At 54.5% G+C, this 22,845-nt stretch overlaps 2 protein-coding genes and 1 long non-coding RNA gene across 18 annotated transcripts in view; 1 reads left to right on the top strand and 2 right to left on the bottom strand.

Annotated features, from left to right (window-relative positions):
• PPFIBP2 (PPFIA binding protein 2) overlaps positions 1 to 22,845 on the bottom strand; it is a 170,256-nt gene that overhangs the window by 6,034 nt on the left and 141,377 nt on the right. For 13 of the 16 annotated variants that reach the window (XM_049098774.1, XM_025459347.3, XM_025459350.3 and 10 more), the window contains 4 exons: positions 22,088 to 22,276; positions 20,769 to 20,945; positions 18,594 to 18,659; positions 15,662 to 17,309 (listed from right to left, as the gene is read on the bottom strand). In XM_049098774.1, the coding sequence (XP_048954731.1) occupies positions 17,238 to 17,309; positions 18,594 to 18,659; positions 20,769 to 20,945; positions 22,088 to 22,276 (504 nt within the window). In that variant the 3' untranslated portion in view covers positions 15,662 to 17,237. Of the gene's footprint in view, positions 1 to 15,661; positions 17,310 to 18,593; positions 18,660 to 20,226; positions 20,946 to 22,087; positions 22,277 to 22,845 lie in introns of those variants that run through there. The other 3 variants (XM_035704194.2, XM_049098775.1, XM_025459352.3) reach the window with 2 other exon arrangements.
• Positions 1,315 to 4,605, bottom strand: LOC125753230 (uncharacterized). The gene is made up of 2 exons (XR_007404518.1): positions 4,193 to 4,605; positions 1,315 to 1,639 (listed from the first exon to the last, which is right to left on the bottom strand). It is a non-coding gene; the product is annotated as an uncharacterized LOC125753230 (long non-coding RNA).
• Positions 4,832 to 13,817, top strand: LOC112667580 (NADH-cytochrome b5 reductase 2). Its single transcript, XM_025459361.3, has 9 exons — positions 4,832 to 4,989; positions 6,148 to 6,288; positions 6,561 to 6,633; positions 9,118 to 9,224; positions 9,488 to 9,617; positions 10,213 to 10,296; positions 11,022 to 11,107; positions 12,567 to 12,666; positions 13,552 to 13,817. Exons 1-9 carry the CDS (start codon positions 4,969 to 4,971, stop codon positions 13,722 to 13,724), a joined length of 915 nt encoding a protein of 304 aa, XP_025315146.1. The 5' UTR covers positions 4,832 to 4,968; the 3' UTR covers positions 13,725 to 13,817.

Genomic DNA, 22,845 nt, shown 5'->3' with positions numbered 1-22,845 from the left:
AATGGCTCGGGCCGTAGATTGCTTAACCACAGACCCATGGTAGAGCCGTCCACAGAATCCGGCACTCTAATCAATGTGGTCAGACTCAAGTGTTTCCTACTGTCCTCAATCACACATTTATAAATAATGCCCTGGGTTGTAATGAGGCTCGCCCAGTGCCCCCACATAGCAGACACGTGTGTCTCTGGAAGTCCATGAGCAACCAAAGTCCTGGTTATGTTCCAAGAGGAGAAGGACATGCTTCCCTTTGTTCTTTTGGACACTTCCCTACCCTGCCCAACCCCGTCCACTTCCTAAAGGCCCACCTTGTCCTCTGTTATAGGTCTGAGGCTACTGGCCACAGGCTAGCAGCCCAAACCCATCTGTGCAGGTGGACCTCTGCCCTAGAAACTGCATTTGCTGCCCCATTAATTCCCTGTTGTCCCCACAGTCCAAGCTGCAAACTCACAAATTGCTACCCTCTGGAGGCTCTGACCCTGCCCTCCACCCACAACAGATGCAGTTTAGGAAGAGTTGAAGCAACTGCTGTAAACACTGGAGAGGGCTTCACTAGCTTTGCTGGCATAGCTCTGCAGATGTAGCTGCTCAGGAGGGGCCCCCTGGGTGTGGGGAGGGCAACAGGGCAGAGGACTCTGCAAGCTGTTCTTTTGACTCTTCCCAAACACACCTGTTTCTGGCAAATTCGGCTCATTCCCGGTGTCTCAAGACTCTTGCCTTTATACAGTCTTATTCCATCAGGCCTATGCAAGGTTTCCCATGCCACATTTCTGTGATACAAATCAAGGCTGGGAAAGCAAAGTGTTACTATTGCTCTCTGCCCACCTTCAGGGCATTGTGGGGGTATCAATATACAATACACGTTAGTTTAAAATCCTTGAAGAGGAAAACCAAGGAAACTCCAATTCAAGCAATGTTTTACATTCATGGCATCAGCTGTTTGGAGCGGGTTAGGTGTTTCATCAGTGTTCTCTCATAAAGCTCGCCCCAGTCAACGGGGATTTTTCTGCTGAGATCCTTTGTTCAGGATGACATTTTCACACAATGCACAAAGCACAGGCCAGCGACAGGGTGAGGAGGAAGGATGGAGTGGGCCGCCCTTGTGGCCTGGCGAGGAAAACAAGCTGAAGACACGGCCAGGAGCAGGAGGCTGCTGAGGAAGGTGGTTCGCAGCAGAAGGGAGTCACACAGCCGGAGCAGCAAGAGCATTGGCACCAGAGCGGAGGAGCACTTCCTGGCTTTTCTGATCCAAATCACGGGAAATCTGTTCCTGGAAGAAATCCAAGTATAAACAAAGCAAGCCCTATGAGATAAAAATAATAGTTCATTGAGTGTATTAGTTTACCATCGCTGCTATAATGAATTACCACAACTTTGCTGACTTCAAACAGCACAAATGCATCATCCTCTTATAGTTTTGGAAGCCGGGAGTATAAAATCAGTTCCACTGGGTTAAAGTCAGGGTATCAGTAGGGCGGGTCCCTTCCAAAGGCTCTCAGGAGGAATGCTTTCTCTTGCCTTTTTCCACTTCCAGTGGCCACCTGCATCTCTTGGTTTGGAGGACCTCCCTCCATCTTCAAAATGTGTCATCGAAGGGCTACTTCTGGCATCACATTGCCTTCTTGTCTCCTGCTGCGTCCCTCTTAAAAGGAATATTGCGATCACATCCTGCCCACCGGACAATCCAGGATAGTCTCATCTTGAGATCTTGAAGTTACTCACAGCAACAGAGCCCCTTTTGCCATAGAAGGCGGCATCCACAAGTTCTGGGATTTAGGATGTGGGCATGTTTGGGGAAGAGCATTATCCAACCTACCACAATGTAGACTTACTAGGTAGGTCATCTGTTCAGAGGCAAAATGGAAAGAAATCATTTTCAAGGTCAAAAAGCTAATGAAAAGCCCACAACAGCCTGGACATTGTTTAGAGAGCAAAGGATCCTGGAGCTTCGACGTGGCCCTGGGGGAATCTCAGTAGTGAAGGTGGCTGGTCCCCCCACTGGAGAAGCTGTCTTGTGGGGCAGTCTCCTACATCCTAAAACAGTGACAACAGGCATTCATTCTTTTTTTCAGCACTCTCTGAGCACCGCCTCTTTGCCAGGCCCTATTACCAAGCTGCAGATTGAGACAGCGAGACATGTGCTCACAGTCTGTTTCAGCAAAGTAGTAAAAGATGAGCCAAACCAGGCGGAACGTGGGCATGCAAGGGGCGCAGCCAGAGTGTGCAGGGGTGCCAAGGAGAGAGGGGAAGCACTGCCTTCTCGGAATTCCCGAGAGCCCAGACAAACGCCTGCCTTTTATCCTGCTCCAAAGGTTAACCAAGGGGGATGTCTACTGCCTCTCTGGTAACACGGAGGGAAAATAAGAAGGGGGAATGGAGGGTAGAGGCAACCACTAAGAGAGCCACAGGAAAAACTGACGTGCCCGATGATTCCACAGCCAAAAATAAAGAACAACTGATTGAATCGGAGGGAGAAAATTAAGTTCATTCTTCATTCACTCATTCATTCAATAAATGTTTATCGAGCCCCTACCAACTGCCAGGCACTGATCGGAGGCTTGGGAAACAACAGGACCTAAACCAGACACAGCAAGTCCTGTCCTCCTGGAACTTACCCTGTAGTAGAGGAAAAGAGTAAGCAAATAGGGAAGATACAGAGTATGTCATCCGCTGACATGTCTTATGGAAACAAATTAAGCAAAAAAGGGGCACTGATGGAAAGGACTATTCTTGCTCCTTCTCCAGGAGCATCTCCCATGTGCCGGGCAATGTGCTAAATGTTGCAGCACAGAGAGGCATTCATTCATTCATTCATTCATTATATATTTATTAAATGTTATCCGTGTGACAGTCAATTGTGCTCAGCCCTGGAGAAACAAGGTCTCTGCCATAATGGGACTTCTAGACTAACACAAGAGTCAACCATTTAACAATTAAATATACAAGATGTATAATTACAAACTGAAGTTAAAAGGCATGAATAGAATATAATGTGTACATCGACTTAATTGGAGGATTGGATTAGGCACCTCTAAGGGAGAAGTGATATTTGAACTGAGACCCAAAGAATGTAGGAGTGAAAGACACAAACAGTCGTAATAAACTACTGTAATTAGAGCAGTATGGTATTGGCAGAGGGGTTGGGCCACCAGATCAAAGGGAGTAGGAAGACCGGAACCAGACTCAGACATACGTGAAAACTGATACATGACAGGGGTGGCATTGCAGGTTAGTGACCAGGCCTGAGTAAGTCAACAAATATTACTGACACTACACATTATCCACATGGAAAAAATTAAGTGGGATCCCTGCTTTGCATCATATACAGAAATCAGTTCCAGGCGTAACTGTTAAAGGAAAAACTTTTAAGTCTTGTCAGAAAAAATAGTATCTTTATGATCTTGCATAGGACTAGACAAGCCACACAAAGCACTAACCATAAAGGCAAAAGATTGTGGAGATTGATGTATTTGACTACATTGAAATTACAAATTCAGGGGCACCCGGGTGGCTCAGTGGTTGAGCGTCTGCCTTTGGCTCAGGTCCTGATCCTGGGGTCCTGGGATGGAGTCCCGCATGGGGCTCCCTGCAGGGAGCCTGCCTCTCCCTCTGCCTATGTCTCTATGTCTCTCATAAATAAATAATCTTTTTAAGAAAAAAAAACCCTGCAATTCATCAAAAGACAGAGAGAAGGGGAGGGAGGAAGCAAAGAAGGGAGAAAAAGGAAGGAAGGGAGGGAGGGGAGAAAGTTGCATACCAGGAGAAAATATTTGTAACTGATATAACTGACAAAGAAGTGGTGTCTGATATATAAAAGACCCCTAAAAATTAGTAAGGAAAGACAACCCAAGAGAAAAACGGCCAAAAGTCATGAGCAGGTATTTTTTTTCAGGAAAAAAAAAAAAAAAAGCACCATGGGAAATACACATACGAAGGATGTTCAAACTTCTCAGCTATTAGGTTCACAAGCCATCACTGAACGCTTATTAGATTGTCAATAATGACGATATCTTACAATAAAAGGGAGGTGTCCACTAAGTAGGCGCCTGTGCTGGCGTGTGTTCGGGGGCTGGGCTGGGGCTGGGGCGGGGGCGGGGGCGGGAATCCATTTCTTGGCTTCTCTGTTTCCCTCAGGCCCGGCAGGCAGGGATCTACCTTAGCCACCAGCACGGGGAGTACCCATGGAGGGGCGTACCGGGTTCTGACACGTGCTGCGATGAGCCCCCATAACCGTCTATGCCTGGCATTCAGCCTCCTGCGGGTCCGGTGTTGGGTACTTGTCAGCTCTCTCTCCCAGCAGCTCGATGGGCGCTTTGAACAAGGACTAACTCCTCCACACCCGCCGGGCAAGCACCCCGCGCTGGGCCAGGCCCCGGAGGGGCTCACCGTGCGGTCGAACGAAGACCTCCTGTGCTCTCCGAGCCGGCGGGGCCGCCCGCTCCCTCACCAGCATCCCCTTCCTCCCACCGGGGCGCCCCCCCCCCCCTCCTGGGCACAGGCCGGACCAGGCGCAGAGGAAGCTCTCGGTCGGCGGCTCAGAGAGCGCTGGGAGGGGCAGGACGGAGACGCACGAACACCTGCCCGACGGCCGCTGCGACCCGGCGCCCAGGCACCCCCGGTCACGCGCAGAGCGGCGCGGGCGGAGAGCTCTGCTCTGCGGGGCCGGCGGGGGGGCGGGGTGTGCGCGGGGCGCGGGGCGGGGCGCGGGGCGGGGTTACGGGGGTGCACGGAGGGGACGCGGGCTGTGGGGGGCGCGGGGGGCGCCGAGGGGGGCGGGGGCTGTGCGGGCCGCGGGGCGCGAGGAGGGGTCACGGGGGTTGCGCGGGAGCGGCCGGGAGCGCGTTGCCAGCGGAGCGCCTCTGCCGGCGTCGGCCCGCGCGTGGGCCAGGCCTTCCCGGTCCGCCAGGGGAGCGGCGGGCGCGCCCCGTTCGCCCCGACGCGCCGCGGCCCAGCAGGCGGCCGCACTACGACATGTTCGGCGTCTCCCTCCGGGTGGGTGCCCGGGGCGCGGCGGGCGAGGGCGAGGGCGAGGGCGAGGGCCGGCGGGGCGGGCCGGGGCGGGGCGGGGAGCCCGGGCGCCGCGGTCCTTCTGGGGCCACAACAGGGCCCGCTGGGGTCCGACGGCGGGCGGGGCCGAGAGCCCGCCTGAGGGGCTGCAGGTGAGCGTCGGGGCCTCCTTCGCCTGCCCCGGAGGGTGCTGGTGTGTCGGGAGGCGCTAAGGTAACGGAGCACCCCCAAGTCGGAGGTACTCACCGCAGCCCAAGCCCGCCCGAGCCTGGTCGGGGGAGTAGCGGGGTAGTGAGCCCCGGCCTCTACCTAGCTCTCAGCAGCAACCACCTGCTGGAGGGCTCAGCGCCTATCCCCCTCATTAGTTTTGTCTTGGGGGGCTGGGACATTCGTTTTAGATTGTGGGTTAGAAGCAGTGCCATCCGGGGTGCCTGAGTAGCTCAGTGGGTTAAGCTTCCCACTCTTGATTTCGGCTCAAGTCATGATCCCAGGGTCCTGAGACAGAGCCCCACATCAGACTAAGGTGCTGGGCAGTGGGGTCTGCTTAGAATTCTCTCTCCCTGTCATTCCCCGCCCCCCACCTCGATCTCCCTCTCTCTCAAAAAAAAAAAAAAAAAAGAAGGAAGAAAGAAAGGGAAAAAAAGAAAAAAGGAATGCCATCACCTCAAGGAGGGGACTCCCAGGACTTGCACACTTGCACCCTTGGATATACCATCGGAATCAGCCTATTCCGATGAATAGGAAGGGCCTGGTGACATTAATTCGGCCTGGCCTTGTCTGATTTGCAGCTGATTACTCTTTACCCTCCAGGTCCACCATAGGCTCAGCTTGCATTCTGCTTTTCTTTTAAGATTTTATTTATTTGAGACAGAGAGTGCATGGGGATGGGGAGGGCGGAGAAGCAGGCTGAGCAGGGAGCCGTGCTGGATCCCAGGACCCTGAGATCGTGACCTGCGCCCAGCCGTCTGGAGGCAACCAGGCGCCCTGCGTTCTGTTTTATTACCTTTCCCTCTGTCTGGTTTTTTTTTTTTTTTTTTTTCTGGGCACAGCCCAGCTTCTGTGCCCTTGGGGGAGGGGCGTGCTGTGCCTGAGCACTGTCCTGCCTGGGACCTGAAGTGCCCTGCTCACATTGTGTCTGGCTAGGACCCATCCTTGCTCCTTGCCATCACTGTCATTGGGGTCACAGTGGTCCTGTTGGCTCTGAGGAACATGAACTCAAGGAGGAAACAGATCACCTTACAGGACTCTGAAGCCAAGTACCTGCTGCCCTTGATTGAGAAGGAGGTAATGGAGTCAGCCCAGCCCCTCCACTGTCGGCCTGTGAGACAGAAGAGGACAAGAGTGGTGGGGAATGTGCTGGCTGGGAAGACAGAGCAGTGGGACAGGCCTTTCATGCCCTCCAGTTTGCCTCGCACTGCATGTGTGTGTGTGTGTGTGTGTGTGTGCGTGTGTGTGTGCTGGGAGACTACAAAGTAGAGCTCCTTTCCCAGGCATCTGAGTTGCCCAGAAAGGCTTTTGTAAAGCTGACAGAGCCAGCTTTGTTTTCTGTTTTATAGCAAATCAGCCACAACACCTGGAGGTTCCGTTTTGGGCTGCCCTCATCAGACCATGTCTTGGGGCTTCCTATAGGTGAGTGGAATTTCGGGTTATCACCAGGACTGGGCCTTGCAGGCACTCCACAACTCGGCTGGGGTGTGGAGGTTGCCCTGATACCTTTCCTAAGATAGGTGAGCTCAGAGATGTAGGGAAATGGGCTTGGGGACTGTCCATTTCCTTTCTCATTGTTTGATTTGGGCTGACACAGAAGTGATGTCTCAAGTGAGCATGGAAAAGAAGTGAATCTAGAATCAGAAGGTCTAATATCTCATCACAGGCTCCTTCTGGGCAACCTTAGGCCAGTCCTTCAACCTCTCTGAGCCTTGACCTATGAAATGAGGTTTTCCAGGCCTGCCTGCCTCTTGGGTTGTGAAGGTAAAGTGACTGATGGATGTGAAAACTGAGAAACTGCAAAGTGCTGTACGTGTGGGGGATGGAAGGAGCTCATGTCACCTATAGGTGGGAGAAAGGCCCAAAATGTGTGGGGAGGCAGGAGGGAGTCAGGTGTTTTCTTCCCTGCATGGTATGTCTTTTCAGCAGGGACCTCAGACCCACACAAGGAGGGACCATTGTGAATAACCAGTCCTAGTGGTCCTAGACTCTGAGTTATCCCACTTCTAGTCTGTGACACCACCAGATGCCCAAGTCCCCCTTAGGAAAGTGGAAAACCTCTGCTGGGTCCACAGCCTGGGGATTCAGAGCTCTGTACAGACTGTCAGTGCTGCTTGCCAGTCTGGTGGAGACCCTAATCCATGACCTACTTGTCCTGTGTGTGTAGGACGCAGGACCTTGACTTCTCCTGTCAGGTCATGAAATTACCCACCTGGCCCCTGAGCCTCCTGCTTTCTCTGTCTCCGTTCATGAGAGCTCGGTGTCAGCCTGCCTTCCAGCCCTCTGCCTGGCCTGTGAGGTCAGTCCTGTTGCCCAGAAGGCTAAACGAATGAAAGACAATGAGAAATAGAATTTCTTAGAATCTGCTGTCACTCACGCCCTCCTTCACCCTGGTGTAGGCGGTGCAGAGGCAGTTCAGAGGCTTCTCGGAGAGTCTGCTACAAGAGCTTCCCAGCTCAGCTGAAATGAAGTAGGTGGGATATGGGGCCCACTAGGGCAGCCCCATTTTCTCGGGAACTGCGCCCAGGTTGGCTGCATCTGAAAGAGCCTTTCTGAGGTCTCCAGGTTCACCTTTGTTCTCAGGAGGAAGCTGCCTCAGGCATTTATTTCTGCCTGTTCTGGATGCACAGCCAGGCCACAGCCAGAGTCGCTAGGCCTGTCCTTTCTTCTGTCTCTTTCCTTCAACTTAATTCTGGTATAGGGCCTGTTCTTTTTTTTTTTTTAAAAAAAGATTTTATTTATTCATGGGAGACACAGAGACAGAGAGGCAGAGGGAGAAGCAGGCTCCCCGCAGGGAGCCTGATGCGGGACTGGATCCCAGGACCCCGGAATCACACCCTGAGCCAAAGGCAGACGCTCAACTGCTGAGCCACCAGGTGCCCAAGTCCTGGCCCTTCTTAACCTGGAGCATTTGTAGCTCAGGCTTCAGGGCCTCCTCAGAGACGGCGGCAGGGACTCCCAGGGCTTACACTCCCAAGCAGCTCCTCTCCCCCTTCTCCTTCTCTCTCTCTCCCCCGTCTCCCTTTCCAGCTGCATGTCCCATCTTTCCCGCATCAGTTTCTACTCCCTCTGATGGCACAGAGCTTCGTCTTGCCTCTGTCTCCTGGCAGCTCTTGCTGGCACTCCTGCCCGCTCCACTCTTTGCTGTGGTCACCGAAGTGTCCCACTTCAGATCCAGCAGCGACCTGAGCGGCCCCGCCCATCCTGGGGCACTGGGGTGTAGTGACATGATCCACGGCTGTGTGGCCATCCCTGGTCCATTTGGTTCCACGCCGGAGGAGCAGAATTCCGTGGCTCAAAACTTTACTGCTGCCCCCCAAGCAGAGCCATAGGCCCGGAAGACACAGTACTCACAGTAGAACTCCTGGTCTGTGGTGTCCAAGTCCTGGGACCAGCGTGCCTGTGAGCCTAGGCTGGCCCTGTGCTGGGCAGCACGAGGCAGACAGGGGGGGCCGTGATTCGTTCACAGACCGCAGTGATCCACCCAGCTCAGGAAGAAATGATTTTGTGAAGGCAACATATTTTGCTCTAAAAGGGAAATACACCTTTCTGTTACTTCTGATACTCAGCCTCCAACATTACCAAGCTCTTCCTGTTCTGGAGAGTCCCTTGACACAGTAAGCATGCACGTGAAGCTCACAGCTCCACTGGGATGGAGGCAGGGCAGGCATGTCATCGCCACCCACCCAGAGGGGTCAAGTGACTTGCCCAGGGTAGTATGCAGCGTGACAAGAGCATGCCTAGGACCCAGGCGTCCTGGTTTGAGGCCCCTCCCTGGTTGGCCCTGCTCCTGGGCACCCTGCCAGACTGTGTGTTCACCTCCCTGAAGCTCAGTCCTTTATGGGAACCCCGGGTCCTGTTGAGGCTAGCTGTGCTCAGATTTAACATTGGAGGCCTTTTCCGTAGGTAACTATGTCCATCTCTTGGCCAAAATTGATGGCGTTATGGTGGTCAGGGCTTACACGCCTGTGTCCAGTGATGATGACCGAGGCTTTGTGGACTTGATTATAAAGGTAAGTGGGGCCCACCCTGTCCAGCTGCTTCACCCTCACACACCTATTAAAGGTGGTAGGGTGGAGAAGGGACACATACCCTGGGAAGGGCTTTCCAGAAGGGTCATTTAACTGTGCAGCTGATGACTTGGTGAAGTCTTCAGGGGTGCTTAGAGCAACTGTGAATGCCAAGGATTTTCTCCAGTGGCAAATGGAATTTTGAATTGTATGCAGCTGTGGTCTCAGGTCTGACGGTATAAAAATCAGGCTGCCTTATTTTTCAGGTCTACTTCAAAAATGTGCACCCCAATTATCCAGAAGGGGGGAAGATGACTCAGTACTTGGAGAACATGAAAATCGGGGACACCATCCTTTTTCGAGGGCCAACTGGTCGCCTCTTCTATAATGGGCCAGGTAGGGGGGTGGGAGTATCACACCGGGCCTCCTGCTGGAAGGAAGAAGATTCCTGTGGTTGTTCCATTGTTGTAGAAAACTTCTCAGGGTTGGGTCCTGTGGACTTGTCCTTAAGTCTTCATAGGTTCACTCATAGCACACACACTTGATGAGATTGTAGCTTCATTAAGGCAGGGGAGTGCTGGGGTGTTTCCTCATGGAGACTGGATCTCCAGCACGATGCCTGATACATAAAAGGTGCCTCCTGATGCTGCACAGTGGATGGATGGATGACATCCACACTCGTTTATTTATGCACACATCACCACTGACTCGCTCACTCACTGCGGTGGCAGAGTGCTGTGTGAGGCCTCCCTCCTCCCTCCGAAGAAGAGGCTCAGTGAGTCCTCAAGGAAGCCCAGGGTCTATTTCCACTTCATGCACCAGGGCAGTGGGGCTGGTGGAGGGGCCACCTTGACTCGCTTCTCTGGTTGAGAATGGTGTGGCCACTTCCTCGAGTGGACTTTCCACCGGGGAGTCCCAAGAAGAGCCAGTGATCTTTGGCAAGTTCTCAGGCAAGAGCTCCAGAAGTCAGAGGGGTCCTCTTTGTTTCCAGGGAACTTTTCAATCAAGCCATACAAAACAAGTGAGCCTGAAAAGAAGCTGGTCAGTCACCTGGGAATGATTGCTGGGGGCACAGGTAAGAGGCTTCTGGGGCTTTGTCCACAGGGTGGGCCTTTGGAACTTAGGAGTCATTTGATCCTAGAGGAGATCCTTCCATGGCTGTTTTAGATGCGGGTGCAGGGTTGATGACAGGCCTGGAAACTGACCCCACGTGCCCTGCTCCCCTGACCCAACAGGGTGGCTAGCCCAGGAAGTCAGGCCGGGGAACATGGAGGAGTCTGGGGATCGAGCCAAATAGGCCCAAACATGGTCCCCCAAGGGCTCTTGGATCCAGGTCAAGCCTGATACTCCTCATCCCTTGAAAATAAATATCTGAGAGAATAGAACCAATGTGTACGGATGCCTACAACGTGCCAGGCACCATAATAGGCGCTTTAAAAACAACCACATTTACTTGTCGTTAATTCTGTTGTACAAACGTGGACACTAAAGAGCTCAGACAGGCACTGCACTCACCCTGCTCAGACGGCAAGTGGGGAGGCTGGGTGTGAAACGCAGCCAGTTCAGAGCCAGTGCTCCTTCCATCTTGCCACGTGAACACGAGAAAGGGCTTTGGACTTACTGTTGTGTTAGAAGGGAAAACCAAAATGCAGGGCAGTTTTCCACTTTGAGCTTTGGGGGCAGGCACGAGAAAAGTAGGATTGGAGCTAAGGAAGCTGTTAAGGGCCTGCAGGCCAGGGCTTGTGGGCATCGGAGAGGGGGGGAGAGCCCCTAGCTGTGTCCTGCCTGCTGCTGTTCCAGGGATCACGCCCATGCTGCAGCTCATTCGCCACATCACCAAGAACCCCAACGACAGGACCAGGATGTCCCTCATCTTTGCCAACCAGGTCAGTTCTGCCCAGGGGAACCCAAGCTCGGAGCGGTAGGCTGGAATGTTTGCTGAGTGGCACCTCGCATTTGTCCTTCCCCTGCTTGAGCTCTAGCTGCTGGGGTGTCTGTAGCCACAGGGGTGCTTTGTGGGCTCGGCCAGGGGTGGCTGTGAAGGAGTGAAGGAGTCTATGCCTGGTTTCCCACTTGTTTTTGGCTTTTTTTTTTTTTTTTTAAGTCCAGGCCTGATTTCTCATTTATTTTTTTAACTGTCTGCCCCACCCCCCTATGAACTAAGCTGTCCTTCCTTTCTTTTTTTTTTTTTTTTTTTTTTTTTTTTTTTTTTTTTTTTTTTTTTTCAAAATTTTTTTATTTATTTATGATAGTCACACAGAGAGAGAGAGAGAGGCAGAGGCAGAGACACAAGGCAGAGGGAGAAGTAGGCTCCATGCACTAGGAGCCCAATGTGGGATTCGATCCCAGGTCTCCAGGATCACGCCCTGGGCCAAAGGCAGGCGCTAAACCGCTGCACCACCCAGGGATCCCTGTCCTTCCTTTCTTAATGTGTAGTTCTGTTTTTCTGCGTATAACATCATAGATGCCTGCAGTAGAAATTTCAGGAAATACGGAAGTATATAAATATTCGACATCTTTTCTGTCTTTTCTTTATACGTGCCATATAGTTACAATTAGTTATATATTGCTTTGGTTTTTCACTCAGTATTACCACACAAGCGTTTTCTTCCCATCAAAACTCTATTTTTGTCTGTATCAAGTTGTACCATAATTTACTCTAACTTCTGCATTCACATTTTTTTTTCCAGTTTTCACAGTTGTAAAGGACCAAATGAATGATATTGCCTAGGCCTGTTGCCTTTTAGGTTATTTTCTTAAGTAGAATCCCAGAAGTGGAATTGCTGGCATTAAGAATCGTGAAGAGTTTTAAGATCCAGGTCCTCTGTGCAGTACCTCTGAGCTCCTGAGAAGTTTCTTTGGTTTTTGCTCCCGTTTCCCAAATGAAGCTCCAACCTTTGTGTTCCTCTGCTTTAGCTCTCCAGTGCTGTTACGTTAGGTGGTACCTCATATGTTACTGCCTTTACCGCTTGCACTTTTCACAGAAGATCCCGGGCGCACACAAGGCTGATTCCATCTGAGTTCCAGCTGGGTGGCCATACCTGGTGCTCAGTGTAGATGGGGTGGTGGGGTGCTGGGAACCTTGAGTGAGGCCACCCTGCTTGGTCTTCCAGCTGGAAGGCAGTCATCGCCTCTGCGGGAGGTTCCACCTCCTCCACCCACAGGAAAGAGGGCTGGTGGTGCAGGAGCTGCCACAGAACCTTTGCCCCAGAAGTTCTGGGTGGGGTGAGAGCACTCCCACTGAGTGGGGGCAGCTTGGGCAGAAATGGGCTGGCCCAGGTGCCCAGTGTGGGGAACAAGCGGTCCAGCCCTGGTGAGGCTTTGCTCATGGGGCTTCTTTTCTAGACAGAGGAGGATATCTTGGTGAGACGGGAGCTTGAAGAAGTTGCCAGAACTCACCCGGACCAGTTTGACCTGTGGTACACCCTGGACAGGCCTCCTGTTGGTACGCTCCCTGTTGTCCCCATTGTGGTTTAGCTCCAACCCTTGACCCACCTCAGGAAGTAGTCCCTGGGTTTGTTTGCTTCTTAGGACTGTGCTGGGAGGGAGGGGGAGCTGAGACCTTCAGCTCTGTCTCCGCACAGGAAATGGAGGGAACTTGAGGGAGAGAGGATTTGGAACAACCTGTTTGTAAGGGCCATCAAGGGCAGGCGTGTGATAGCTCAGCAACACTCCATATGCACATTGAACCTTGGGAGGTTCTCGAGGGACACTGAGGACTCCATGCTACACTCGACATGGCATCCCGGAGAATTCACACTCCCTGCATCTAATATGGCCATGGACCCCATGCCCCCTTACCACCCAGCCTCTCCTGGACAGCAGTCCTCATATGATGAGCTCCAGCCCACTGCTACAACCCTAGCCAGCACCCAGCTGCCACCCATGCCCTGTGCCTTCCATGGCTGCCCCTCCTACCTCGTGAGCTGTGCCAGCCTTGTCACATAGCTCACTGCCCAGAAGAGGGTGCCCCCCCAACCAAGCCACAAGCCCCGAGGCCTGCTCCACCAGGCACAGTCCCAACTCAAGGTCTTGATTCACACTGCACCTCACTGTAGTGTCCTCCATCCCTGACCATGCTTGGTGCATCAGACACCACCTGGGGGCCTCAGAGTCCCAGAGTGAGCGTGGGGTTTGGGGTCCATAGTGAAGACAGCTTCCTGGGCCCTCCCGCGTCTTCAACTTCCCCGCTTCTGCAGAGAACAACAGTGTAGACTTCTAAGTGTTGGAGAGCAGCCTTGCCTCTTTGGGAGGGGGGCGGCAGGAGGCTTGGGGTCAGGGGCTTCACCTGGCACCCTCACAGCTTTTTTCTACTACTGCTTACTCTCAGGCTGGAAGTACAGCTCAGGCTACATCACCGCCAACATGATCAAGGAGCACCTCCCTCCTCCGGGGCAGTCCACGCTCATCCTGGTGTGTGGCCCAATGCCCCTGATCCAGACAGCTGCTCATCCTAACCTGGAGAAACTGGGTTATACCAAGGAGATGATTTTCACTTACTAATACCTTCCTTGCTCCAAGCAAATTTGCCTGGTCCCTTTCATCTATTTCAGAGTGAGTCCCGCCTCACAGCATTAAACAGGGATGTGTTCACAAGTGCCTTGTAATGCACCGGGGGCACATGGCTCCTCTCTTGGGCGTGGGCCTAAGCAGAGTTCAAGGGGCTGGAAGCAGACTGCTTTCAGAGGCCTCCTAGCTTGGGAGGCTTGAAGGAATTCCATTTCAGTGTCTTTCCCCAAAGTGTAATGAAATCAACTTCAGGACAAAGCACATAGCTCAGGACATGTGGCTCTGTGGGGGTCCAGCTAGGCAGTTGGAGGGCCTTGGCCAGCCCTACATGGGAACAGCCTTCTGTGTGTCCCAGGGAGATCAGAACTGGCAAAACCAGAAAATTCCAGAAGAACCCAAGTGTGGTCATATCAACTCCCAGTAACTCTCTTCAACTCTCCCCTCTCCAGAGTGTTCTAAAGTCAGACCTACCAGAGGGCCGGGCACCCTCCATGTGCACTCTTCCTTCTTTTGTAGGAGACCCTTGAAATGGGAATGGTGTTAAAAGACATTAGGGCCATCGTGAATCCACAGGGCGGGCGGGCTCCAGCCGTGCTGGACTCCCTGTGCTTTGCACAACAGAGGGAAGCAAGGGCCCTGGGTTTCTTAGCAGCTTCTGAATGCCAAGTCCTGTTCTGATCTGGCAGCGGGTGGTGGTTAGCACAGAAGCATCTGAACCTGCAAATGAGACTAGGCTCCAGGAGTTATTCCCGCAATCCTTCCCATTGCTAAACCCAAGCGATACAATGACCACCACGTCCTTGGCTGTCCGCTGCCAGGCTGACGCGCTGCTCCGTTACCTGCGAGCAGGTAAACGCTTCCTGCACTTTAGTTCCTATCGTTCTCATAACAAGCCAGAGATTCCATGGGGATTTTGTTCTCCAAGTTACAGCTGAGGAGAGGCTCTAAGACAAAGTTATTGTCCCCAGGTCATTCCAACAGAAGGTGGAGAAACTGGGTTCAGACCTGGGCATTTAATTCCAAGTCATTCCCTTTCCGCAATAACTGGTATTGTAGTATTGTTGCTGCAGTGGGTGTCACTGGGTGTGTGCATGTGTGCACGTGCATGTGTGAGGGGCACAGAAGAGGGTGAGCCAGCTCTAGAGAACTCATTTGAGTGCAGCTGTGCCCTGCCTATGGGTGGTCTCACAGAGGGAGCATGGGGTGCAGCAGGAAGGGGGGCATGGGGGTGAGAGGCTGCAAGCCTTTACCCATCTGTGTATTCAGTGCACCCTCAGCAAAGCCCTGCTTGGGGAAAGATACTCCACTGGGCACAGTATGAGGAGTAAGAGCCCACCCTCATGTTTTTCTCTAACACAGATTTTACCCTGCGTTGTCCCCTGCTTTCATCAGCTCCCACCTGGCCACCCATGTCCTCACAGGGACCTGGCTCACAGGGCCTGTCCTGATCTGACTCCAGCTTGACATCACCAGGTTTTTCCTTCCCTGGGCTTCCCACTTTTACCCCATTTTGTGGCCCCAGTGGTTCTCAATGAGGGGCAGTTTTGTCCCCCAGGGAACATTTGGCAAAATCTGAAGACATTTTTATCAGAACCAGAGGAGGGGTGTTGCTGGGGTCTAGGGAGTAGAGGGTGCTGCTCACCATCCTACAACACAGCAGACAGGCGCCATCACAACAAATTACCCAGCCCTAAGTGACAATGGTGCAGAGGCTGGGAAACTCTGCTCTAGTCTTAGCAACTTTGGGCACTTGCTAGGATGTACTGGGATGTTCCAAGGCCATTTGCCTGGAGCACCTTTTCCTGCTCTGGTGTACTTGGGGAACCAGATTCATCGCTGAAAACCAAGTAGCCCCTCTTCCTGGAAGCCTTCCCTGTCCCCTGCCCCAGCTCGCCATTAAAAATGACAACTAGTTTCTGTCGGAGCATCTGTAACTTTCAGCGCACACTTGTTTGAAACAGAGGTGTACCCCCGACCCCTTGGCAGCGCCCTCTGACAAGGACCTTGACACTCATGCCTGTATCTCCAGCTCTGCTTGGCCCAGCATGGAACACGCTTAGCCTGCACACACGGAGGGGCGAGGGGATGGGGAGCGTGGCAGCATGGAGTGCCTGGGCAGCTCGAGGACCAGGGTTTGTTCTGACTCCGGGCTGTACGGGAGTGTGCCCACAGCAGGTGCTCGGTGTGTGCGTGCTGAGTGTGGCTGTGCGAAGGGAGAAAGGCACACTACTTCAGGGGGTCCTGGGGGGGGCTCGGCTGAAGGGCAGACAGCGCAGCGGGGCCCAGGGACCTCCAACCAACGCATCAGCGAGGGCTTCCTGAAGGAAGCGGGGTCTTGCTGGGCCTTGACAGGCAGAACTTGGCCTTGTGAAGCGGGGACCAAGGGGGCAAAGACCTGCTACAGCGAGGAGGAGGTGGGCACACAGGCTACAGAGGGGGTTCGTGAGGCTGAAGATTCAGAAGGGCCGTGGGTGCAGCTAAGGCTCTTGAAAAGTCCTCTCTGGATTCTAGAACTGAGTTCTTAGCAGAAAGGTAACGGGATTAAAGCAGTGCTTTGGAAAGGCCACTCTGGGACAGAGGGGAGCAGCTGGGGACGTGGTGGAGCAAGCAGGGACCAGCTTTGGGGAGCAGAGGAGAGGAGGCCCGAGCTGTGAGCTGTGACAGCCCCACGAGGGGGAGAATGGGAGGGTCGGTATGGCTTGGGGCACTGGGCCTCTCCCTGAGGTAGGGGACCCCCCCCCCCAGGCTGCTGTGTGTTGGCCAGCTGTGGTGGAAACATTGGCTCATCCACTGGGGGGAGCTGTTTGACCAGACAACTGCTCTGCGGAGCCCGCGCTGCAGTGTGCAGGGTGGGGGTGCCCAGGGGGTACCCGCCCCTGCCCCCAACTGAGGAGGCCCAGCAGCACTGACAACCTGACACCCCGGTGCACAGGAGGGTAGGACGCGGACGGTCAGGGCCGAGGGCAGAGGGGCCCTGCTCCTTCCCGGGGCTCACCCAGACCCGACCCCGGGCCAGGGTCCTGTGAACGGAGGTGCCCCTGGCCTACTGGGTGGCCGCAGCCCGGGAGCGCTCCCATCCTGCAGCCCGCGCAGCCGCCCCGGGACTGCCCAACAGTTTTTTTCAGAATTTTCTCCCAGCAGAGCTTTTATGAACTCCTTGCCCTTCCCCTTTGGCGTAAGAACCTCCCAAATGTCACCAGGAAGAGCAGGAGCCATGCAGTCTGTGCCGACGTCTCACCGCCCCCCCCGCCAGAAGTGGGGTGCAGCCCACGTATAAAAGTACAAAAGGTAAAAAGCTGCGTCCCTCAGCACAGCACGGGTGAAAACACGGGGCCCCTGGGGCCACCTCCCGGCGTCTGTCCACCGCTCTCCGCGCTCCCGGCAGCGCCCCGTCTGGGATGTCCTGCCAGCCCGTCTGGGCCTGCAGGTGGCTGGGCCTGCTCCCCCTTGACGCCGAGACTCGGGGCCCCCGCGTGTGCCTCTCTGGGCTCTCGGCCATGAAGAAAGTCATCTCCAGTCCTCCGAGCTGGGCGCGGCCAGGCGAGAGTCGTTCAGCAGCTGGTCCTGGCTCAGCAGGGTCTGAAAGGACACAGCCCAAGGGGCAGTGGGACAGGGTTTTGGTCAAGGCTGCCCTGCGGCAGCTACGTGGGAAGCAGTGGACCCTGGGTGTGGTCCCGTCTGACGCCGGCACCCTCCAAGTTCATGGGGTTTCAGGGACCCCACGGACGAAACCAGAATAGACTGCACTATCAAGGCAATACACTGCTCACGCCTCCTTAGAGGTGAAGTTGCTGTTTGAAGACCACCCAAAGCCTACTAGTGGTGATGAGGGCAAGGTAGGGTGCCTTCACTTCAGTAGGTGAGCCAAGAAAAAAAGAAAAACCAGTTGAATAAAAATCCCATTTCCATTCAGGGAGTCTACTGTCCCCCCACCCCCCTCTACACACGCTTCTATCTTGTCCTTGGATACAGCCTTCTTAATGTGCCGAGATCAGTGAGCGAAGGATGGTGACAGAGGCCACAACATGGGCAGATGCTACAGCCAGTGGGCTCAGTGGTGGGACCGTCAAGGACTGTCAAGGACCTAATAGGCATCGGGAGGTACAGGGCCTCAATAATGGGAATCTACTCTGTGGCTGGTCTTTTACTCCCGGCCGTTGTCGGTCTGTAAGCCTTGCCAGGAGCCTACTATTAGCCTCACTTTACAGATAACTAAGCCGGGGCTGGGAGAGAGAGTGACTTGCCTGACGTCCCAGAGTTAGTAAGAGGCAGAGCAGGAGCTTGAACCATGCTGGCCTTACTCCAAAGAGGCTTCTTTCACCAACACCATTCCGCCTCCTTACGAGGCACACCAGATGCATCCATGTGCCCGTGAGATCCATGAGGCCAGAGGCGTGGCATAAACTACATGTGTCTCATGGGCAGAGAGGCCGGAGCAGTGTCCACCAGGCCAGAGAGGAGGCCCGGGCACTGGGCTACACCAGGCAGGTGACCCAGAACTGCCAAGCATCTTGCTTTCCCCTGCAGCCCTGGACCTGGAGAGGACTGAGACCTGGCATGCTTCAGCTGGGTTCAGCGCAAGGCCCATGACCCTTCTTTCTCACTGCTCCTAGCAGCTCAAGGCCCATCTCAAGGCTCAGCAGCACAGCAGGCCAGCCTCTGGGAGGCTTTCCACTTCAGAGCTGGTTCCAGCTCAGGCCACAGGGCCCAGCACCACCCATCAAATTCCTAGCAGAGGCACTGATGACACAGGTTTGGGACTGGGGGAAGGGGAGGGTATCTCAGGCCTTGGGCACCACTACACCAGACTCATGGGGTCACCCTGGCACCTGGTCTACTGTGGAGAGAGGGTCAGAATCCTACCGTGAGGCGGTGAATGTCTTGGGAGAGGAGCCCTATCTGCGTCACGGTGCCTTCCGAAGGTGCCATCTGTAAAACGGGCAGCAGCCTGGTCAGCACACATGGAGTCAGCTTGTGATTCACAGGGATGGCATGCAAGTCCTGTCCTGGGGGAGTGGGTGAGAGCGGGGGGCCAGGCCCTGAGGAGTGACAGGTGGGCAGAGCACATGCTGTTTCTGTCTTGGGGAAGGGCGGAGCTTCCAGTATCCTGAGGCCCACCCTGGCACCAACACGGAGGGTGCACAGGAGAAGGACAGACACGGCCTGTCAGAAGCAGCCTTTCCACACATGCTTGGCGCTCCAGCTATTTCCAGGAGCAAAAAACAGTGGGAAGGAAGGCCTCAGGATGCTGAATACACTGACCATTCCCAGCGACAGCAGGACCCCATGTGCCCATGCCCCAGTACCGGTATGGGTGGGCATCCTTAGGGAGATGCTCATAGAGCTTCCTCCCTGCTAGGAGCCTCCCTTGCCTCCCCTCCTACTCCTCAGGTAATGCTGGTCCACTCCCTCTTCCCTAAGCCTACGTAGACATTGGAGATTTAGAAGCGTCCTCCGAGGGCTTCAAGTATAATCTCTCATTTTCCAGGTGGAAAAATTGAGGCCCACGAAGGGTGACAGGCCTCGCTTGAGGCTGCACAGAGATTTAGTGACATAATCCCATGCAGGGTTTGCAAACAGGTGCATGCAGAGACACTCTTTCCAGGACATTGTAGGAAATGAGGGACAGAGCCTACCCTGGGGCTCAACAGCAGTGACACCCAGCTACCAGCCCTGAGGAGCACCTGCCATTCAGTGTCCCGGGCACTGGGATCAAGCACCAGCTGTGCCAGCTGGAGAGCCCATCCAGTTCTCAGTGGTTGACTTCAGCGGGGCCAGGAGGTCATCGCCCATCCCTGGGGCTGCTGATAGTTTAAGAAGCAAATCTCAGCCTTGTCTCCATCTGGGACAGATTTAGAGTGCCCTCGATGGGGCCACCAAGCCCTGCCCCTGCCACCAGACAGTTCCGATGGGGCCCAGGGGACCCGGCAGTGCCAAAACCTGCCCTGGGCAACCTGGAATCTCCTGAGCAGGAACCCAGACTGGCAGGATGTGTCTCTCCCTCAGTCCTCGTCCAGACAAGGCCCATCTGGAAGAGCCATTATCAGTTAGCCAGCCTCTAAATCTGGAGGCCAGGGCAGTTCCTGTTCTGCCAACAGGCCAACCCCTGCAGCAGTTAGGGGCCCAGCCAGGTCAATAACAGAGAAGCTTACAAACCACACAAAAGAACAGAGGCTATTTCCACAAGGCGGCTTTTTTGTCTCCCCCTCTACCCCCTAGGTGGCTCATGCCGCCGAAATGGACACCAGCTTTGGGGTCTGCGCGACAGATGTGCCCTAGAGTCACTGAGCACAGAGGGAGGTGGAGCCTGGAGCGAACAGGGTATGGGGGTCCCTCGGCCCCCGCCCCCTCATCCACGACACTTGCAAATGCTGAGTGTGCACGTGGCCAAGGCCCGGTTGAGCGCCACCAGCCATCATGCTGGGCCACCCACGGGACTCTGTCTCCAGCCGTGCCCAGCTCTGTTCCCCTGGCGAGGTCAAGACAAACAGAACTGTTTGCTTCCTACATAAATATCATCTTTATTCCCAGAAAGAAGCAAGCACCTCCGCGGTAAGGCACAACACAGTTATGCTGTCACTGAGGCAGAAATCCCTGCCGCCATCCCCTGGATCTTGGCCACAGGCCTGAGGCATTTGAGGGTGCCCCTCGATGGAAGCACAGCCGGGGGCCCCGAGAGCCGAGCCTCTTGGGATCGTCCATGACCTCTGGACCCGTGTCCAGCTTCATGCTGGATTGGTGCTGACGGTGGCCACTAAGAATGACTACAAATACACAAGCATCTCTGTGAAAGTCCTCCCGAGTCCACCTTTGGCAACAGTCCCCAAAGCCGGCCCCTTAGCAACTCCATACCCTGGCCACCCCCCAGAGTTCAAAGAGAGACTGGCCGGGGGTACACAGCAGCTGGAACGTTCTCTGTGAGGCATGCACAGGTGCGGGGGGTGAGGTGCAGCTATATGGTGACACACGCGGTGTTACTGTGAAGCTCTCAGGGTGCACAGAGGACAGGTAACAAGGCCATCAGCTTATCTGTCCCACCTGGTCCAGCCCATCCAGTTCAGGGGCATCAAGGGGGCTAAGGCCCCGGTAGCCACCGTAGATCTTGTGACTGTCACCAGTACTGTCACTGGGCTCCATGGGGCAAATGTAGTCCGTCGATTCATCGAACTTCTTTTTTCTTATATTTCCAAAATGTGAAAATCCTAATTTCTTTGGCTAAAACACAATAAACACAAGATTAAGAGAAGGGGGGATTATCAGGTCAGTGGGCAGACAGGACTCACAATATAGCAAAGAGCGGGCCCAGGAGGAAAGGAATGAGGCAAACTACTTCTGGAAAAATTCTCAACAAAATAGAGCTCCTGGCTACGGATAGGCCAACAGATAAATAATCTCGAGTGAGGAGAGAGGATTTTGCTTCTCCAAGACTGGGACACTCACGCCCTGCTGTCCTAGGAGTGACATTCTACTTTCCCCAGGGGTGGGAGGGGGCTACAGGAACTTCTAGAGGGTGCCAAGGGGGAGGACCTGCCTGACGTAGCTGCTGCTGCATCAGCTGCTCACAGTGCCTCACACCCCGGGGAGGCCACAATGGAGAGCCCTGGGCGGCCCCTCCGGCTTGCTCTAGCTTCACACGGTACTACCTCTGCTGGCCTCCCCCAGGCACACTCCTGGCCCTGCTCCCTTGGGGAAGGAGGTCTGTGCATGAACTGTAGCTTGGCCTAGGCATCGCTGTGCCCCTGGGGTCAGGGCCAACCTGGCCTCCAGAGAGTGGACGTGCAGGCGTGCAGCCAGAGAAGGACATGGTCTGAGGACGGTGTGGCTCAGGCAGCTTCTAACAGGCTCTGTGGGATTCAGGGAGCCCCAGGGAGTGGTGCTGGTGCCCGTATGACCTTGGGAACCCCAGACAGCTATGTACTGGCCACCTCCACAGCACAAGGAGCCAGTTGTCACCAGGGGCACTCCCCGTGTTGGCAGGACAGTTCTGACAGAGACCCCTGTGGCACTACGGCATGCAGATGAGCCTGGCTGGAGGGAACTCAGAACCATGAATTCGTCTGCTTGCAAGATGAGTCCAGGGGGCACTGGGGCAGAGGACATGCCCTGGCTGCCTGGGATTAGATGCTTCCTGGATGTGGTGTCTTGGTAAAGAAAGCTGTCCTCTCTTCCTTGGACTCAGGTACGGCAGGGGACTGGCCTAACCAAGCTCAGGACAGGACCTGGGAAAGCCTCCTCATCCATGAGCCTCGAGGCAGGCCCCTGCTAGGTCGGCTCCAGCCACCGGGCCCGCTGCCGTACAACATGAGTGCTGGATGGCAGGCCCCCGTGGGCACCCCAGAAAGGGCCTGGAGACTCACCCGGACTTTGGCTGTGGTGGTCAGGGGTGTGTAAGCGGGTGAGGCCATTTTCTCTCGCTTTTCCTGTTCAGCCTCAGGACCAATCAGGGCATTGAATTTGGTGGTTAGGTGGCGTCTGAGGAGCGTCTTTTGTGGTGGAATATTGAGAAGCATAGCTAGGGTGTCCCCAGTGAAGCGTGGCTCCAGAATCTAAGAAAAAAACATAGAGCCACCCAGTGATGACCATAGATGCCTCCAGGTGGTGACACTGTGGAATAGGCCCTCATGGGCTGAAGGGTGTCTCCAGAGCAGGGGCTGAAGCTCATCTACTTGCCCTATCACTCCCCTCTGTTTACCTGGCACAAGGCCTGGCTCTGAGTAAACACTAACACATTTGTTCACCAACAACTTCCTTTTTATAGATCTGCAGAGGGCAGTGGCTTCTTGGATAAGGCTGTCTCCCAGGTCCGCTCTGCTCTGGAGGACACGTAAGTAGTCCCTTCATTTCCCCACTGACTTTACCACTTGACAGATCTGAGTGACAATCACGACCATACTGTGGCAAGTGCAAAGTTACGCTGTAGTGGTCTGTCACTCATTTCCCCAGCCTCTGCATTTCTCCAGGTACAGGTGGAGAGGCTGTGTTAAGGCCGGACTCATGCAACCCATTCGTCCTGAAACCCCCTGGATCTGTTGTTATGGAAGTCCTTCCAGAAATCATCTTGCTTCCATGAAGTATATTAATTCCCAACTGCAAATTATCAAGTATTTTGAGATTT

Source organism: Canis lupus, chromosome 21 (genome assembly GCF_003254725.2).
Source record: "Canis lupus dingo isolate Sandy chromosome 21, ASM325472v2, whole genome shotgun sequence".
Lineage (NCBI taxonomy): Eukaryota > Metazoa > Chordata > Mammalia > Carnivora > Canidae > Canis > Canis lupus.
The sequence above is the reverse complement of the archived record's forward strand: the minus strand, read 5'-3'. Positions and strand labels throughout refer to the sequence as shown.

Coding starts and splice junctions, on each gene's coding strand:
- LOC112667580 (XM_025459361.3), top strand. CDS start 4,969: ATGTTCGGCGTCTCCCTCCGG. Junction 4,990..6,147: donor TGTTCGGCGTCTCCCTCCGG/GTGGGTGCCCGG, acceptor GTGTCTGGCTAG/GACCCATCCTTGCTCCTTGC. Junction 6,289..6,560: donor TGCCCTTGATTGAGAAGGAG/GTAATGGAGTCA, acceptor TCTGTTTTATAG/CAAATCAGCCACAACACCTG.